The sequence below is a fragment of the Polypterus senegalus genome, chromosome 3, assembly GCF_016835505.1.
Source record: "Polypterus senegalus isolate Bchr_013 chromosome 3, ASM1683550v1, whole genome shotgun sequence".
NCBI classification, from domain to species: domain Eukaryota; kingdom Metazoa; phylum Chordata; class Cladistia; order Polypteriformes; family Polypteridae; genus Polypterus; species Polypterus senegalus.
The window spans coordinates 155,257,090-155,277,524 of record NC_053156.1 but is presented as its reverse complement, the minus strand read 5'-3'; the positions used below and the strand labels follow the sequence as shown (position 1 = coordinate 155,277,524).

At 37.0% G+C, this 20,435-nt stretch overlaps 1 protein-coding gene across 2 annotated transcripts in view; it reads left to right on the top strand.

The window, feature by feature from the left end:
* LOC120525644 (cysteine-rich venom protein catrin-like) overlaps positions 1-20,435 on the top strand; it is a 29,344-nt gene that overhangs the window by 3,789 nt on the left and 5,120 nt on the right. The window contains exons 1-5 of one of the 2 annotated variants that reach the window (XM_039748112.1): positions 4,605-4,635; positions 6,402-6,508; positions 8,450-8,540; positions 12,085-12,227; positions 19,009-19,103. In XM_039748112.1, coding sequence (XP_039604046.1) covers positions 4,626-4,635; positions 6,402-6,508; positions 8,450-8,540; positions 12,085-12,227; positions 19,009-19,103 — 446 coding nt within the window. In that variant the 5' untranslated portion in view covers positions 4,605-4,625. Of the gene's footprint in view, positions 1-4,604; positions 4,636-6,401; positions 6,509-8,449; positions 8,541-12,084; positions 12,228-19,008; positions 19,104-20,435 lie in introns of those variants that run through there. The other variant, XM_039748111.1, reaches the window with a different exon arrangement.

The window sequence follows — 20,435 nt, the reverse complement described above, 5'->3', positions numbered from 1 at the left end:
GCAAGGAGGAACAGGATGAGCACTGCCAGAGCCCTACAAAATGACCTCCAGCAGGCCACTGGTGTGAATGTCTCAGACCAAACAACCAGAAAGACTTTATGAGGGTGACCCAAGGGCCCCATGTCCTCTAATGGGCCCTGAGCTCACTGCCCAGCAGCATGCAGCTTGATTGGCATTTGCCATAGAATACCAGAATTGGCAGATGCACCACTGGTGCCCTGTGCTTTTTACAGATGAGAGCAGGTTCACCCTGAGCATGTGACAGAAGTGAAAGGGTCTGGAGAAGCCATGGAGAACATTAAGCTGCCTGTAACATCATTCAGCATGAGCAGTTTGGTGGTGGGTTAATGATTGTCTGGGGAGGCATATCCATGGAGGGTCACACAGACCGCTACAGGCTTGACAAAGGCACCTTGGCTGCCATTAGGTATCAGGATGAAATCCTTGGACCCATTGTCAGACCCTATGCTGGTACAGTGGCTCCTGGTGCACGACAATTCCTGGCCTCATGTGGTGAGAGTATGCAGGCAGTTCCTGGAGGATGAAGGAATTGATACCATTGACTGGCCACCACACTTTCCTGACCTAAATTCAATAGAACACCTCTGGGACATTATGTTTTGGTCCATCCAATGCCACCAGGTTGCACCTCAGACTGTCCAGGAGCTCAGTGATGCCCTGGTCCAGATCTGGGAGGAGATCCCCCACAACACCATCTGTCATCTCATTAGAAGCATGCACCGATGTTGTCAGGCATGTATACAAGAACACAGGGGCCATACAAAGTGCTGCGTACAATTTTGAGTTGCTGCAATTAAATTTTGGCAAAATGGACTAGCCTGCCACATAATTTTTTCACTCTGATTTTTGGGGCGTCTTTGAATTCAGGGCTCTGTAGGGTGATCATTTTCATTTCCATCAAACGATGTGGCATCCTTTCGTTCCTAACACATTACCCAGTCTATATCAGTATAGATATCCAGGAGGATTTCTTTTTCCCATTGAGATCTGTGTTTTCAAAGTGTTCCTTTAATTTTTTTGAGCAGTTTATATATATATTAGTCAATAATAGGCCTCAATGTCAGGTTTGTTAGTGTTAAAATCCCTGTGTTACAATTTACATTTTGTCAGAAGTAAAAGGACAGTGAATCCCAAAAATCTTTAAACAAGGTGTTTTTAAAATTGCAATTATGAATTCCAATAATTTTCAATGAATAGAAATGCTCAAATAAGAAAATAACTAAGTTACATTAATGAATAAAAGCAGACAAAATAATAATCAGTATAAATTGAACTAAATATAATTATTATAAAATCACCACCAAGAGAAGAACTGAATTAAAATAATTCATATTTTTCATTAAGAACTAACAGAGGAAGAATTCCAGATACTAATATTACCAGGATTCAAAGAAAAAGAGAATGAAAACTCCCCAAAGGCCTGTTACTTTAACGATTAAAACAAACCAGTTGCCAAAAAACGAAAAATTCTAATCAGAACTGAAATGTACAAGAAGCAGTAATGCAATAGTACATTATTACAAAGGAACAAAGAGAAGGACAATTACTAAGAAAGTTTTTAACTACAAAAACAGCAATTAACTAAAATTATCTGAAATAGACCAAAAGTTGAGAGTGGAGCTCCAAAGGAGTCCTATTAACCTGAAGAGTCGTGATACAGGATTAGTTCTTTCAGAAAACCGGCAAAATAAGAACATGTCCTCTTTTTTAGCCTCATGTTATCCATATAAGAATCAAACGTAAAAACCTGACATACTGGCACCTTTTTGTTAAAGGGGCTTGAGTACTAACAGTCAGTGGTTGCGTACCAATACTTCATGGTTTGAACCCTTCCCACTTTCCCTTTGGTCAAAATTGTAAAGAGAAAAGGGACCCCCAGACACACACAAACACTTTTTGATATTTTCCATAGACAGATAGGAGATTGATTCTTAGAACAATCAAACCTCCATGGGGACGACCAACCCAACCGCCCCATCATACCATCTGCTATATATGTATAACTATGCACTGAAAAATTTGCACAGATAGACAGTATAGTGGTACCTTGAGATACAAGTTTAATTCATTTCGTGACCAAGCTTGTAAGTCAAAATGCTCGTATCTCAAATACATTTTCCCCATTGAAATTAATTGAAATGAGATTAATTCGTGCCAGCCCCCAAAAAACCACCCCAATTTTTTGTTAAATATTTTCAACATAAGAAAAATGTATTTATTATGAACAAATATTGTATACCGTATATGCTCTAATGAACGCAGAGTCTCTTATTGTCGCCAGGCTTCAGAGGGGACAAGGCCAAATAGTAGCCAGTCTCTAACAGTAGCCGGGTCTTTGATATTTGCCTACTAGCATACGTTGTAGGCGTCAGTATCTTTATAAACGTGTCTGTAGTACTAGGTTGTTGTACCGTGTTAGCCATTATGAATGTAGAGAAAAGCCAAGCAAAATGACACTTTTTATTGGCTAACTAAAAGATTACAGTATGCAAGCTTTCGAGGCAACTCAGGCCCCTTCTTCAGGCAAGATGTAATCTTGCCTGATTACATCTTTCAAATTACATCTTGCCTGAAGAAGGGGCCTGAGTTGCCTCGAAAGCTTGCATACTGTAATCTTTTTAGTTAGCCAATAAAAGGTGTCATTTTGCTTGGCTTTTCTCTACATTTATAAACGTGTGTAATACATGTGCATGTCAGCACATTGCATATATAAGAAATACGGATATACCAGTTTCTAAAACTGCTTGCATTTTCGTGCCATGCTGACCACGAGGTGGATATTTGCGCACCTTCACAATGTCTGTTGGTGATATGGATGCATGGGAGGAAATCTCAAATGAAATGATTCGGGAATCTTTAAAATTGTGGCATCACCAATTCTACTGACGGCAGTGAGGATTCATTAATTCATTGCCTCAAAGAAAATCAGCCGTGTTTTGAAGGAAGAGAGAAATTGTCAGCGGCAAGAATTCAAAGCGTTGTGGCAAACCTGGAAGAAGAGGAAGACAATAGTAAACTGGACAACAACGAAGCCGTCATTGCGGATTTGGATGACGAGTAGCAGCGAAAGGTACAGAAAGACATTGCCATTTATCTTTAACAGTCTTATGCAGCATGTGAAGTAGCTGTTTGTAATATTAGGCGAAAAAATATTGCGTTCTGAAGGTTTTTGTTAATAACGGTCGGTCTCTAATAGCAGCTGGTCTCTATTAAGTGCCGGGAGCCGAGGCTAGTTTTGCAAATAAACACCGGGGGCCTCTATTGGAGCATATATACGGTACAATCAAAATAAAACCTAATACATAAAAGAAAATTTAAAGAAATAAACAGATGTTGGCTTTTCTTTCACTTCACTTTTGCTTAACTTAATTTTCTTCGTCACTAGTTTTTTTCTTTTTTGCCACGCTTTTGTCACTTTCATTTGCAGGGCGTCCAAGGAGCTTTGTTTCTTCCTTCCCTTTAGAATGTTTCTGAAATGAGTCAGGCAAGTGTTATTAAATAACGCAGCTGCATGACCAGTTGCAACTTTTTCAGGGTGTTTCTTTTCAATAAAGTCTGAAACTTTTTCCCACATTGCCAACACTTCCTTTATCTTACTTGAAGAGATACCCTCTTCTGCCTCTGGCTCCTCTGCGATACCAATCTCCAGCAGAACCTCCGTATGTTGCTGCGTCTACAGTCCCGTCAACTCCTCCGTCGTCATTTCCTCGGAATGTGCGGCGACAAGCTCTTTGATGGCTCATATCTCGAATTTTGGCTCGTAACTCAAGGCAAAAAATCAACCTAGTGGCGGCTCGTATCTCAAAAAACTCATATGTTGGGGCACTCGTATCTCAAGGTACCACTGTACCAGCAATTATTTGGTTCCACTTCCAGCAATGCTTAGAAGATCACTTGAATGAAACTTTCAGTGCATCTTCCTTTTTCCTTCTTTCCTGCCTTCTGTACCCTCCTTTCACACTCTGGTACCTGGCAACCATACACAGAAAGCATCATGAAGTGGGGTGTATAACTGTTGACTAGAGTTCCATGGTACATTGGACTAAATATTGTGCAAATACTCCTGCAGGAAGCCCCAAATGTTAAACCAATGAATGATGGAGAGAGGTAGGTATATAATTCAAAAGTGTAAACAGGCTTCCAGATTGTGGATTACTTTAACTTATTTATTTAACAATATTTAGAAAAAAATGCAAGCATTTTGCAAAGTGAGAGCAGATGATGGAATGGCTAGACTATGCAATATTGGAATAGCAGAAGATTTTTCTATGGATGTTTTTGATATTATTTGCTGTTGTCCAGTGTTAGTCACCATAGGCTCTCATTCTATCAGAAAATATTAAACATTTTTCTCAGCCATCACTACAAACCACATGGGGTACAATATTAAAAAAATATAACTTTTGTTTGGTGTTTTCCTGTAGAGCAAGGATTATGCCCAGTATAAATTAAAAAGATATACTGTAAAAATTTTCTACTGTATGTTTTAAGAATTAAATGGCTAATGTATTTTATATTAAAAATAACCTGTTTTTCTTGAAGAAAATGTTGACACTAATCTTTTTTTTACTCTTTTTCTCTATGACATCGTATGAACAATAAAAATGAACAATGGTAAGACGTAAATACCTCTACAGAGTTAATATTTATACAGTATTATGTTTGTCTCTTGATTTTCTATTAACTCGTGTATTGCTTGAGTACATTTAATGTACACATTTCTTAAGTTCATAGGATTCATATTTTTACATTTCTTTATGAATGTATTTTTTACTAGAAATGCTAGAGTTTGTTTTCTGTTATAAAGGCTTACTGTATATTTATTAGGATTATTTTACACTCCTGAAAATGGAAATTGCAAAACCATGAAAGAGTTAAATCTTCCTCAAATTTTACACACTGCTTATTGGTATATTTGAGGTCCTAACATTTGTCTTTGTGAAAATGTATACATTCTTACATTAAATTTGGTTAAGTAATGAATGTCTTAAAACTTCAATAGTTCTTTTGTAGAAGGCAAACAAAGGCAGACCAACACATGCAGCTAATCGCAATTAGAGTTAAAGAGCAACAATTATGTCCAATCATTCTGCACTGCAGTGTGACAAGATACAGTAAGTCATTAGCCAGTGACATTAACCTGAATTTCCAACCTTCAATGCAATGTCTACCTCCGACACCCCAGCATGGATATTAAAGACTTCATACTAAGAAAGGGTAAACTGGATAGTACAGTGGCCCGTTATTTCTCCTGTGATGGGACTCATTTTTATTTGGGACAGAGTAATAGGCCCACAAATGCCCTGGTGAAAGCTATCCACAGATCATTACTAAATTGTTGTAGTATAGAACATCATTAACATCTGGTATCATGGTTTGGAGAGTAATGTCAAGTGAAAGTGGATTCCGGTGGGTTATTACTGAGGGTTCCATGAGTGTCTGTTCTACCACAATTTGAAAACAGGAAAGTCTCAATGACTGAGCATGAAGCAGACAGGGAAAACACATAGAGAATAAGCAGAAAAAACTAGACATCCAGTATGTGTGCCAAAGTCTAAAATACTAAACAGAATTCATATTAAGAAGAAACAGAGCCTAAAATACTAGACAGAAATCATATAAAGATCTATCTATCTATCTATCTATCTATCTATCTATCTATCTATCTATCTATCTATCTATCTATCTATCTATCTATCAAGAAGAAATAGAGCAGTAATTCAAAACCTTTAATCAAAATGAGAGTAGACAGACGTTTAGTTTTTAATTCATGTGCTAATGACATCAAAAGCTGTTGAATGAATCACAGCACTGTTTAACAGTATCTCCATGGAGCAATAAACCCTGTTGTCTTCTCCCTTCATTGCGATAATGTTTTTTATACTTTTTAGAATAGGTAATCTCTTGATAAGTTCACAACTACTGAATGGGCTAACCTCAGGTCACCTAACCTGAATGTAAATGAACGCCTATGAAAAGATTTCTAAATTTTTCCCCTTAATACAACTGCAAATGTGACACGGCTGAGGTGGCCAGAAACATCAAACAAGTTTGGAATGGCATCCTGCAATAAACGATGTAGGTCCTCATTGACTCGATGCAACACTACATTCAAACATGCAATCTAGTTGATGGCAGATATAATACTATGTCTTGCGATTTTATTTAATTTTTTTATGATCATCATCATTTGTGGATGTTAAATGGAAATTAGAAGACATATTGATGGTGCAGCAATTTGCATTTTCACCTGTGTACTTCTCTTTGCTGTTTGAATTTCATGGAATATTTTAAATAAGTTGGACAAACTTAATGTACAAAAAAGTGAATAAATATTAAGTTATATTATGAATCTTAAGTTATGTTTCTTCTCATTGCAGAGGTTACGGTATATGAGATGTCTGAAAAATTGCAAAATACAATTGTTAAGCAGCATAATAATTTTAGAAAACAAGTAAATCCAAGTGCAAGGAATATGGTTAAAATGGTAAGAATATTTATTACTGTGCTTTGCTTAAACACAATAAAAGAATTGTTTTGAGTGGTGGGAATAAGCTTCTGTACTTTATTACCCATATAGAACTAAATACATATTTACATGCACTTTTAAATTTATTTTTTTTTTTACAAATAATATATGTTTATGTGAACTTGAAAAAATATTTTACCTTGTAATATACAACCTGGATTCATTTTAGACAGTTTTAAACAAAGTATTTGTGACTGATCAAAGATTTTTAATTGAATTACGGAATGCTTGGTACATATTGAATAAGAAAGTAGTTCATGAATGACTAAGTTCAACTCGTTTTCTAAGATTTTAATTGAAATATCTCTTTCCCATTGTCCTATAGTATCATTAAAGGGTAAATTCTTTGAAATGTTTTTATGTATTGTAGAGATATGTTCTGAATCTTCATCTAGACTACATAGTTTCACATGGGTGTAAGGTATGAAAAACAGAGAAAATAGCTTTTAAAAAGTTTCTGTTTTGTATAATGTAAACATGTGTGTAGCTGGAAGATTAAATTTGAAGTGTAAATTATTCATGAGATTCAAATACCTCAACACAGAGATCTCAACCCTGAGTGTTTTCCATTGGTTAAATACTGAGTATGTTTGAGAAGTTCAGAAAAAGTCACTGTCATGTATGGGAGAAACAGATAAGAGCTTCTCTGCCTTAAAATGAGTCTTGCATTGGTTTAATATTTTTTGTAATTGGAGGACAAATTTGTTACTGGTAAACTGATAATAATTAGCATTGACTGGAGCACAAAGCTGAGCATACATGCAGATTTGTGGATTTCTGCCAATTTCAAAAATTATATTGTACAAATATTTGATGTCCAGTAGTTCTCTTGGAAGGAATTGATGATGATGGTCATGTAGACTTCTGGCTTTTAATCCATCTGGATTCCAAACTGAATTCCACATAAATGATCTTACAATTAAGTCTAACATCTTAAAATAATTCAAACATGATATTTTATATGTTACTCACTCCATGTGGTTTGCAGTAATGGCCAAGAAAAACTTTTAATCTCATATTTCCAAGGAGAATAGTTTCTGATAGAAGGGGTGTCTATGGAGACCAATCCTGCACAATAGCAAACAATATCAAAAATATCTGGAAAATCAAGAGTAATGTATAAACAAGAAATGTGTTCAATAGTTATTGAGCTTTAAAATGAAGACAGGACCCTTCACCAATTAAAACTTGTGCTGGGGTTAGAGGTGGATTCTAATGTGCAATATGTATTTAAAAATATGTTAGTTGATTACCAATATCCCACAATATGTTTAATTTTCATATGGGTACAGGCTGAGGTCAAGCAAATAAAATCTGTACAATGTTAACTAAACACAGGCTTAAAAACATTTTTTCAAATGTGTATAACTGTGTATCCATTATCTCAGTTTAGTTCAGAAGGACATTTAAATTTGGTTCTTTGACTGCAGTTTGTTTGTCTATTTAACTAAAGGAATTAGAAGAGGAAGAAGAAGAAAAGGCAAAGCAGCAAAAAATGAGCATCTATATTAAACACAAACAAAAGATGACTAAAAATAATCCATACAAAGACGCTATGATAGATTTAATTAAGCTAAACATTTAATTTATTATGTTAAATGCAGATTTTGCATGTATTATATCATAGTGACTATTCAATTTTATAATACACATCTTTCTAGCAATGGCACTTCTGACTCCTGAGTGCCTAATAGAAGGTATAATGTAGACTTAATACATTGCTGCCTATTATGTTTTGTTTGGAAGAGGAAAAATCAAACCAAAATCCAAATAAACTAAAGGAAACAAACTGAAAATTCATGAAAACAGTTACCCGTTTTTTTGTGATGTCCACACCAACAGTAGTAACCAGACCTTCAGTTTTTGCAGTACTGACACGAATGCTTCTATTTCACACAGATGTGGAGTCCAGAGATTGCCTTAAATGCATACAAAATGGCTAAGAGTTGTAAACTGCATCATAGTTCACATGATGAACTGCAAATTTTAAGTGAGTAGCAATTTCATCATCCTTGATTTACTGTGTACTTTGCCTCAGTATAGCAATACTAAATGCAATGAACTGTCTTGTCATTAATGGTTGATTCCTGCCTTGATCTGCATTGATCACATTAGGTTGACACTCCCCACATTTTGGGATGGAAAAGGCATATTTTGACAATAAAATGCTAGAGAACACACAAAATCACAGAAACATTTTCAAACCTGCTTAATCCAAAACAGGTCAGTGGGAGGCTGGAGCCTATTTTAGCCTTTCATATGTTTTAATTGTGGAGGCTCAATAAATAGACTCTACTGCTGGAGCCACAAACAAAATGAGTGCTCACCAGTGTTCTGTACAATATAATACCAGAAATCTGAAAATATCATCATTTATTCCATAGACGACACAAGCAAGATACTCAGGGGGAGGAAATATTTAAGTCTTTAAGGGTGTACCCATGATCTACACAATGATACTGCGCTCACTTTGTGCCTCTGATGACTGTGTTTATAATATGAGTCTCCCTATAATCATAGCAGAAGTGTGGACGTCTGGCTATAAATAGAACATTTTCATCTTTATCAACAATATTAATTTACATATGCAACTGAACAACTTAAATGACCTTTGATGGATTGATATCAAGTCCAGTATTGATGTATACCAACAGTGCTGAGATAGGCTCAAGCTACCCCCAATAATGCATTGGAATTAAAATGTTTGGGAAAAATAAATATATGTCTATCCATATATCTTATAAAAGCAGGTTCAAATGAAAGGTTTTTATTTGTAACCAACACTTTTTCAAATGAGCACCAGCACCAACACACAAGTAAAATCAAAGATTCTTTTCTTCCTTCCATCCTACTACGGTAATATGTGTCACCTTCCGCCTCCCAACTCTGACTCATCAAGGTGAGGCAGAGCGGCTCCTTTTATCTCAGACCCAGTGGTATTTCTGATGCTAGGATATGGTCCATTGGAAGTAATTCTAGGTCATGGGGAAGTCCCACACATTCGGGATTGTAAACCCCTGCAGTACTGCCTGGCAGCACCGATAGAACCCCAACAGGGCTGTACTCCAGGAGTATAGCTGCCAACCTTCCCTGTGAATATCTGAATGGGTACTGAAGCCCAGAGATACTGCCATTTAGTGTACTGGGGGAGAAAATATTTACCAGACAACATCTCCTCCAGTCCTTCCATTACAATGGCCTCCCAGTCAGGTAGGTGTGCCATTTCAAACCAGGCAGGGATGCCAGCCCATGTGTGCCATCCATTACAGCACATAAAGAATAATAGTTAATAAATAAATGCTCTAAATATAAATGCATTATAGCTTAGTATACAATAGTATGATTGTTCCCAGGCTCTGAAATATTACGATAGCAAGAAACAAATGTATGGCAATTTTAAAAGAAAACAAAGCAACAGTTAAAAGAGAGGGAACTAATCTTTTTACTATTTTGATAAAATAAAATAAATGTTAAAATTCATGAAGTCAGTTATTACTATGTGTTGTACTGTCGTGCAGGTTCAAATGAAGGATAAAATTAAAAGTGATGGGCTACTTCTCCCGGGAACTGCAAAACAGTTAGTTTTTAAACTGAAAAGGTGATGTTGTCATATCAGAGGTTTGCAGAAGGCTTTATTTTTAATGAATGTATATGCTAGAACAGCAACCCTTAAATATACTTTTCACTACTATAACATTTACTTTGTTAACCATGCTTTTATTATCCATGTTTGTTAACAGTAGTCTATTCTGTCTAATGTGATTGTGTTTTGGGGTGCAGCAAATGTTTAACTCAAATATAGTGGTCATATTTTAAAATATACGGTGTAAGGATAAAGGATTCACCCTATTCCTCTATTGCTCAAAATGTTTGACTGTTAATACTTTCTGGTATTAAGCCACAATATAATATAGATAAATGGCACCTGAGTGAACAAATGACACATTTTTACTAAATTTTGTTTTATGTAATGAATAAAGTTATCATATATTAACTGTCACTTTCTAAAAAAAGTAAATGCCTCTTTTCTGCATTAACACAGTTAAAGGCATAACCAGAGTTAGTGGCTGATTACATCCCGCTCTATTCAATATAAATCTCGGTTAGTTTCCCCCTTGTTATCAGAGTCAAGTTGTTAGCATAAAGATTCAGCAATCATATAATGACACCATCAAAGAAAAAGCTAAAAGAAATATAAAAACAGTTTTTGGCATCTATCAGTCTGGAAAGGGCTACAAAACCATTTTTAAAGCTCTTGGATTCTGTAAACCCCAGTGAGAGCCCTGAACTCCAAATGGAAAAACAGTTGGAACAGTAGCAAATCTTCACAGGAATGGCTGGCCTGTGAAAATTTTCCAAGGGCACAACATAAAATGAATCCAAGGATTCATAAAGGAAAATACAATCCAGAGAACTGCAGACTTATTTTGCCGCAGCATACCTCTAAAAAAAGAAAATCACCAGGCAAAAGAGGCCAAGATAAAAACCAGTGTTAAAGAAGAAGAACATGAATGCTTATTTGCCAGGAGCAATCTATATGATGTTAATAGAATTTCCATGGGTAGATGAGACAAAAGCAGAAGTTTTAGATGACATGAGTCCCATTATGATTGACATATGCAAATACAGCATATCAGAACAAGGACATCATGCCAAAAGTCAAAGGTGGCGGTAGAGGTGGTAGTGTGATGGTCTTGGATGCTTTGTTTCTTCAGTATCTGGACCATTTTTTTAAATCGAAAGACCATGGACTCTTATTTATAAAACACATTTCTTAAGAAGAATGTCTTTCATCCATCCATGAGCTGGATCTCAAGCTGAAGCATAGATAGACCAGGCTGCAAGACAATGATCCAAAAAGCAGAAGCAAGCCCACATCAGGAAAGCAGGAAACTTCCAGATCTGACCATAATGGATATAACAAGATAGGACCTGAAGCGAGCAGTTCACTCTGGAAATCCTAGCAGTATTTCTGAATTAAAGCAGTTTTAGAAGTAAGAATAAGCTAACATTCATCCACCATGATATCAAAAACTGATATTGAATTATAAAAAGAGTCATTGCCGCCAAATATTGTACAAAATGCAACAGAGGAGGTACTCTGACAACTGGTATTAGGTAACTTTTTTTCAGTAATTAACATCAATAAAAAAGTGTCTTGCATTTCATACTAGATTTTGGTTGAAAAATACTGTAGATATTTGCAATAGCAGTGGAAATCAGAAAGGGAGCGAATGCTTTTATACTGCACTGTACATAACTTATGAACAAAACGTAAAACAACTGAGATGCAATGCAAACTTCTTAGCACTAGAAATTTGTGCATATCAGCCGTGGTGCTGTGTTGGGATGTGATCTTACAGTATGATCACTTAACTTGAATGAATTCTGGAAATCTGAATAGGGAAGAGGATGTGTCAGAACATTCATCTTTGATTATTCTGTATAGTTATAAGTGAATGAGTGACACTAAAAAGAGTATTAAAACAAAATTAATTACTTTATGCTATTTGTATATGTTCACTTTAATACAGATTACACTTGTGGGGAGAATATCTACATCGCTACTAGGAAGAACTCCTGGCACAGGGCTATCCAAATGTGGCATGATGAGCACAAACATTTTAAGTATGGAGTTGGAGCAATAAACAACTTTGTAACTGGCCATTACACTCAGGTAATTAACTTATAACACTTAGTGTGTCCGTGTGACTTGCTTTCCTTTTGCCACAGTGCAAATGCTTTGACAGTGCAGTTTAGGAATTAACTATGATTCCCTCAAAGCATTGGTTCCTATTTGACATTTTCTGCTATGCTCATTGTTCAGTTTTCTTTATCAACTTTTCTCAGTTCTTGATCACAAGGGCCAGAACCTACTACAGCAGGATCAGTTGCAAGGAATGAATCAACCGTGGACTGTTTATAGCGTAAATTTTCCTACACACAACAATACTCGTTCACACCAGTCCATTTCATAGCTGTCACTTATACTGACATGCATGACTCTTTGGTATGTTTCTCTAGTTTTTTCAATTTAAACTGTATGTTCACACTTAGATTTAAATCCAGCATTTTCATTCTAGATGTAATATTTAGCTGTATAAATGAATACTATGAATGAATGCACTGGTTTTGTATTGTAACAGTAGTGTCAGAATGAATTCTAACATTGTCATCATCACTAGTTCTACTTTTTTGTTGTTTTTGTTACAATGTGTTCAAAAACAGCCTCCATTTCTTTCTAAAATCAATGGCAAAATAATTTGGTCAACTTCATAGGACTTGATCTTACAATCCCAATATTCAGCACTTTGTTAATGTTTTGAATGGGTATAGGGTGATCGCCTCATTGTGATCATCAGGTGGGCACCCTGCTTCATCTGTATTTCGTTGATAGGCCCACAACACCTCCACAGGCCACAACAGTACCATGTGGCATCCCTGGTGCACTCCACTTCACTTTTACCACTTGCTTGCCAATTTGTAAGCCAGCTGTTGCTTCATTTTTCAGCTTCTGAAAATGATTTGATGGCCTATCATAAGGACTGCCTTTGTATTCACATCCCCTTCAGAAGCCTGGTTGCTGACGTGGCTACAAACCCTCTAAATCCTACCTCTACTGCGAGCATATTGTTCTGCCTCCGCTGCTATTTCTACATACCTTAGAATTCATATTCCTAATCAACTGCTGCCTCCTATTGCACTGTTATCTTCACAACGAACAAGGTTTTCTGTGACGTTGACTACAAGATCAGGTCTGGCCTAAGACTAAACTGAAATAATTTCTCCCAGAAAAATTATCTTCTGATTTAGATCAACCTGTATGTTGAAATCCCGGGCAATCCCCAGGAGGGCCGGTTCCTTTCTTGTAGATTGTTTCACTGGAGGTTGTCCTGCTCTTACGAATGGGATGGTGTTTGGGAATCTGATGATCAGGGGAGAGCACTGGTGGTATGATCTCCTTTCTTCCAGGGTACAGTTGTTGTAGAACCTGGTTATGCCTTCAGGTGTAGTGTTCTTGGGACAGACTGGTTTTACAGCTGGTAAGGATGTGCTTTAATGCTGGAATTTGGTAGAGAGAATATAATGTATCTTCTCCAACCTAGTGATGTAAATTCATAGGTGGCTGTGATGATGAAGCTAATTCAGCTTCCTTTCATCTCCCACAGATTGTTCCAGGTGAGCTTAAGATGCTCCAGATTTTCCCAGCAAGTCTACTGGCCATGTTTGGACTGTGAGACTTCTCTTGCATGTCTCTCAGCCTCCACATGCTACCAAATCTCAGCAACCATCAGCTGCCTTCTCTGGGTAGCTATTACCTTACTGCCATGAGGGTAGACTTGTCCCTAACCCAAAATTACCTCTTCCTTGTTGCACCTGTCCCACAATGTCTCTGTGTCTAAGAGAAGATCTTGCTAGCTGTACAGTGTCAAGTGGAGTCCACTTACTCCCTGTTGAATGTCTAGAGGCAGCTGCTTGTGTTGTGGCATCGTGAGACTTTTTCTGAGTCATACCCAGCCTTAAGTTGGTGCATTTGTACTCCTTTGTGATGCTTGAGAGAGGTAGCTCCAGCACACCATGTCCATATAAGCTGATGCTGCTAAGGTACCATGGGAGACCTATCCACTTCTTCATAAATTAACTGACTGTCCACTCCAGCTTCTAGATTTTGGAGATGGGGACCTTGTAGATCAATAGAGGCCACATCATAAAGGGGAGCAATCTGAACTGATGACACCACAGTTTCACCTTGCCAGGAAGCAAGGTCTTTTCTATAATAAAAAGGCCTTTTTCCTTTAGTTGGTTACTCTCATCTGAGTCTTTGAAACTTGTATCGTACTACTGCCCAAGGCTCTTGACTGGCATCTTCAACATCATGGGAACTGGTGTTTTGCCTATGTGAAATCTCTGGTCTACAAGTTTTCCTCTGATAATGGATATGCTCCTGGATTTTCTGGGTTTCAACTTCATCTTTGCCCATGTTATATTGGCAGGCAGATTTTTCAGCAAATGCTTGGTACATTAAATGGTTGACATCAGGGTAGTGATGTCATCCATGTAGGTATGAATGGGGTGTAATCACTGTCCAGACTGCAGATGCTGTCCTTCTACAACCCATATCGAGGTTTGGATGATCACTTTCATTTCCATAGTGAAAGCTAATGTGGAGGTGTTGCACCCTGTCATTATTCCCACTTCCAGTTGCTGTCATGATGTTGTGTACTCATGAGTGGCTGTAATACAGAACTGCAAATCTTGGAAATAGTTCCTGAGCAAGTTAGTGATGGTCTTTGGCACATGAAAGAATTTGAAGGCTGTCCAGAGGAGAGAGTGGGGAACCAATCCAAAAGCATTGGCTAGGTCCAGGAATAAAACATACAGATTTCTTCCTTCCCCTCTTGCAGACCAGAGGTGATGCCATATCATGCTCGGGTCTTCTAAGCATCCTGATTAGTCTGGTATACCAGCTTTCTGTATATATGTGTCAATCATATTGTTCTGTTCCAGGTAGGTTGTTATCCTTTGAGCAAAAATGCTAAAGAATATCTTACCTTAACATTAAAGAGATTTATTTGTTGGAATTGGCCGATGTTCAAGGCGTCCTTTACCTTGGGGATTACTAGTCCCCTAACTCTTTACTAATCTTTTAGGATGGTTTGCGTCTTTGATGCCATCTTCATTAACTTCCACAGGAACAAATTTTCTGTTGTCTGTGTGCATTATTTTCAGATGGTCATCCTTAGTGACCCATTCTTTTCCCTTGGTAAAAGTCCTCTCACAAATCTGAAGGGATCCTTTTAGAAAGATGCTCTTGCCCTCTCATGTGAAATCCAGACTAATGCTGATTTGCACTTTCACAAGTGCAAGTAGCTCGGAATCTGTTCTTATTAAGGCTGATGTCATAAAAGTTAACTTATATAACACAGCAAGAAAACTATTAAATTAATAATTTTACAGGGAGATTGGCATATTTCCACCTCACTGATCCAATGTCCTAAATCAGTTCTGGATTGGATTAAGTAAGATTAAGGACATAGTAGTACTATAAGTACAGTGTAAAAGTGGTGCAATATCTCATGTATAGGTACAGTGTAATTCTTAGTTGAGTGTCCAAACAACATGTGACTTGTTGCTATTTTCCAGTGGTATGTGAGGCAGGGACTTATTTAAAATACTTTATTTTTTAGATATTATTACTTTATTTAAAAGAAATTATACTGTAAATAGTGTACATTAATGGTTAAGTGTATCTCATCTTTCACTATACAACTGTTGTCTAGTAAGATTACAGGTGCTTTATTTCTTTAATTTATCTAATGATTTTAATTAATTCTAGAAACAATTTGTTGTGTTTAGCTTGTGCTGGAACAAAGAGCTAGACTGATTGCCAGTTGAGATGCAGCACAGTAAGCAACAGGCACCAACTGGGAGGTAAGCAGGATAAAAAGGAATCGGGTTAGAGTTAGAGGTGTTTTAGGAGGCAGCAGGATGAAAGAAAGCACAGCATCGATTCGATCTTTTAAAGAAATGGACCAAGAGTTGCAAAGGCACTGTGAAGCAGTTCTTATTAGCTGAGCTATCGTTAATACAGCTAGACTGTGTTTTACATTTAAGTATGCTAGCAAGCTTTCCAAAAATCTTTAGCATATTAGTGAAACATTTTTTTTCTAAATCCATATGCCACAAGATAAATTTTATCCGATATACTGTAACAGCAATTATATTGCCCACTCTCACTCTAAATGGAGTACATTATATGTGTGGGTGGTTGTTTTACAATGTATTAGTTTAGACAACTGTTATTTTGAAATGTTCTGTGACTAAAATGTGTGTATATTTAGTGGACAGTATAGTATGTACTATGACTGCTTTTAGCAGTTTACAGTATATTGTGAAGTAATCCAATAAAGAAGGATGACCTTCATTTAATTCCCTGGTGGCAACTGTTGCAATAGTATCATTCTCATTCTAAGTATTATGATACCAAGGACATAATGTATTTGCACTGAGGATTGTCACATCCGACTGACATCCTAATTAAGAATATTTCCTAACCCAGACCAAGATAAAAAGTCTAGTTCTGTCCTCTGAAAGAAGAGCAAACAACATTTACCTTAGGCAATAGGTTCTAAAAGACATATGTTTTTATTCAACAGACTATTCAGGCTTTTTAAATTGCAACAGGTTCACTACTTTTGTCCTATTACATGCAAATTCCAACTTCAGCTTAACATTTCTTATTAATTCCAATTTTGTACATAACTTTTCATATACTACGCACTGTTTCACTGATCAGTGTCCGTTTTTATTTTGCTTATGCCATCTGTTATTTTGTTACTACTTATATTGCGCATGCACTATTCTTAAAGGCTGCCACAATTCCTATTTTAACATGTGACCTGATAATGCTGCTTTCTCTCATATTTTGCATGCCCTAACTGTTAATGCTGTCATACTTTGTATGTTGCATGAGCCACCTCCTCTTATTTTCTACTGCTTGCACTTTTGGACCACCATGCTTTTCTTCCAGGTCGGTTTTCAAGCAAACTGGACCAATGCTTTTGAGTGCATCAAAATAAATAAAACACAGATTATCAGTTACTATAAAATGAAATAAAACTGAATGAAAACTAAACCTCAGAATATAATTAACAACAGTACAGCCAGCCATCTTCAATAATGAATATCATACTTTTTACATTGTGATCCATCAGTTTATTTATTTTAATAAACTTAATCTGTTTAACATGCCTGTATCACACTATACAGTGCATCCGGAAAGTATTCACAGCGCATCACTTTTTCCACATTTTGTTATGTTACAGCCTTATTCCAAATTGGATTAAATTAATTGTTTTCCTCAGAATTCTACACACAACACCCCATAATGACAACGTGAAAAAAGTTTACTTGAGATTTTTGCAAATTTATTAAAAATAAAAACATTGAGAAAGCACATGTACATAAGGATTCACGCCTTTGCCATGAAGCTCAAAATTGAGCTCAGGCGCATCCTGTTTCCCCTGATCATCCTTGAGATGTTTCTGCAGCTTAATTGGAGTCCACCTGTGGTAAATTCAGTTGATTGGACACGATTTGGAAAGGCACACACCTGTCAATATAAGGTCCCACAGTTGACAGTTCATGTCAGAGCACAAACCAAGCATGAAGTCAAAGGAATTGTCTGTAGACCTCCGAGACAGGATTATCTCGAGGCACAAATCTGGGGAAGGTTACAGAAAACTTTCTGCTGCTTTGAAGGTGAGCACAGTGGCCTCCATCATCCGTAAGTGGAAGAAGTTCAAAACCACCAGGACTCTTCCTAGAGCTGGCCGGCCATCTAAACTGAACAATCGGGGGAGAAGGGCCTTAGTCAGGGAGGTGACCAAGAACCCGATGGTCACTCTGTCAGAGCTCCAGAGGTCCTCTGTGGAGAGAGGAGGACCTTCCAGAAAGACAACCATCACTGCAGCAATCCACCAGTCAGGCCTGTATGGTAGAGTGGCCACATGGAAGCCACTCCTTAGTAAAAGGCACATGGCAGCCCGCCTGGAGTTTGCCAAAAGGTACCTGAAGGACTCTCAGACCATGAGAAACAAAATTCTGATGAGACAAAGATTGAACTGTATGGTGTGAATGCCAGGCATCACATTTGGAGGAAACCAGGCACCGCTCATCACCAGGCCAATACCATCCCTACAGTGATGCATGGTGGTGGCAGCATCATGCTGTGGGGATGTTTTTCAGCGGCAGGAACTGGGAGACTAGTCAGGATAAAGGGAAAGATGACTGCAGCAATGTACAGAGACATCCTGGATGAAAACCTGCTCCAGAGCGCTCTTGACCTCAGACTGGGGCGACGGTTCATCCTTCAGCAAGACATCGACCCTAAGCACACAGCCAAGATATCAAAGGAGTGGCTTCAGGACAACTCTATGAATGTCCTTGAATGGCCCAGCCAGAGCCCAGACTTGAATCCGATTGAACATCTCTGGAGAGATCTTAAAATGGCTGTGCACCGACGCTTCTCATCCAACCTGATGGAGCTTGAGAAGTGCTGCAAAAAGGAATGGGCGAAACTGGCCAAGGATAGGTGTGCCAAACTTGTGGCATTATATTCAAAAAGACTTGAGGCTGTAATTGCTGCCAAAGGTGCATCAACAAAGTATTGAGCAAAGGCTGTGAATACTTATGTACATGTGATTTCTCAGTTTTTTTATTTTTAATAAATTTGCAAAACCTCAAGTAAACTTTTTTACGTTGTCATTATGGGGTGTTGTGTGTAGAATTCTGAGGAAAAAAATTAATTTTATCCATTTTGTAATAAGGCTGTAATATAACAAAATGTGGAAAAAGTGATGCGCTGTGAATACTTTCCGGATGCACTGTAAATCTTTTAGTCTAAGTTTCATGGGCAGAAGCATAAAAAGTAGCAGATGCTTTCTTTTTCTTTTCAGGTTGTCTGGTTTATTTCTTTTTTGATCGGGTGTTCTTTTGCCAAGTGTGGAACATCAAATCCAAAGTATTTGTATGTTTGTCAATACTGCCCAGGGTGAGTACCACTTCTATGACAATAGTATGACAGCCTAAGAGGGCAATAAGCTTGATCAATTGCTTTGCCTTTTGGAGATCATTTTAATTCTTTGAAAAGCAGGGCAAAAACGAATATATTGGCAAAAGATCGATTTGATCTCCCATAAATTGAACTAGGCACAATTTTCTGACTGCATCACCTCCTCTATTAAAAAAAACAAAAAAACTCACTGATTAATTGCAAAGCAGAACATTTACAAAAAGTCGATTGGTGAGCTGGGACCAAGAAGCCCAATTCCAGTTTTCTATCTGTTACATACAGTGTTTAATTTTCACATCTAACACTAGTAAATGAGGAGTTAATTATATTTGCAGTCCAAAAATCTAACCACTAATTAAAAGTTTGTTTTTTCATGAAGACACAAAGATATTGCAGTTACCAAGTACCACTTTTGAGAACACTTTATTTAGGTTATGTTTAAATGTTACCCAACTTTAGAACCTGTATAGTTTAAACACTTCCTCTAGACCTTTACCCATGTACATTTGTTTGGGAGTGTTTTTGATTTGAACATATAGCAAAGTTACTAAAAAAATATCTTTTAAAGGTTCAAAACAAATTTCATTTGCCTCATGCATTGTTTCTTGCTAATTTTTGACAATGTATTGAATCCTCAGTATACACCAAGTGACATTTTAACAAATCTTTGCTCAGACTTTATATCATTGGGGTTTTTCAATTGATCTGAAATGAGTTGCTGTTGGTCGTCCAAATGGAACCTCAACACGTTAAGATCATTTGATAGAAGTAAAAGCAAATGCCATGTAACATTCTGAGCAATGCTAGTGTGGCCAACTCTTATAATTTTTCACTATAATTGTTAGTCTGAGGCTAATTCTGACCATTAGACAATTTCTTTTTTTAACTAAATATTCTGTATTCACCAAAGGCATTCTTAATTAACCTGCAATGTGGAAATCATATCAATAAGAAATTCCATTTAGTTTACTTGTGTTGTGTTATTTATTAAGAAAACAGAGGCTATGTAAGTCTTTGAATCTGAAGACATTTATTAATAGTAAAGCTATATACTGTATATATATTTACTAATAAATTAATTCTAGATAGTAAAATAAGAATGATGTGTATAGTAGGTGAAAGAAGAATGCTTGTGTATAAATCTTGCCTGGGAAATGGCTGTTAGTCTTTTGAATGTCTCCTAAAGACATACTTGTACAATACAGCTATCAGTTGCTCAGCCCAGTTCTAATTAACTTGAAACTATAATGCAGTAATTATGAAAAGAACAAATGAATAATAAGCCATTATCAGTGAGGCAGCTTCACAGCT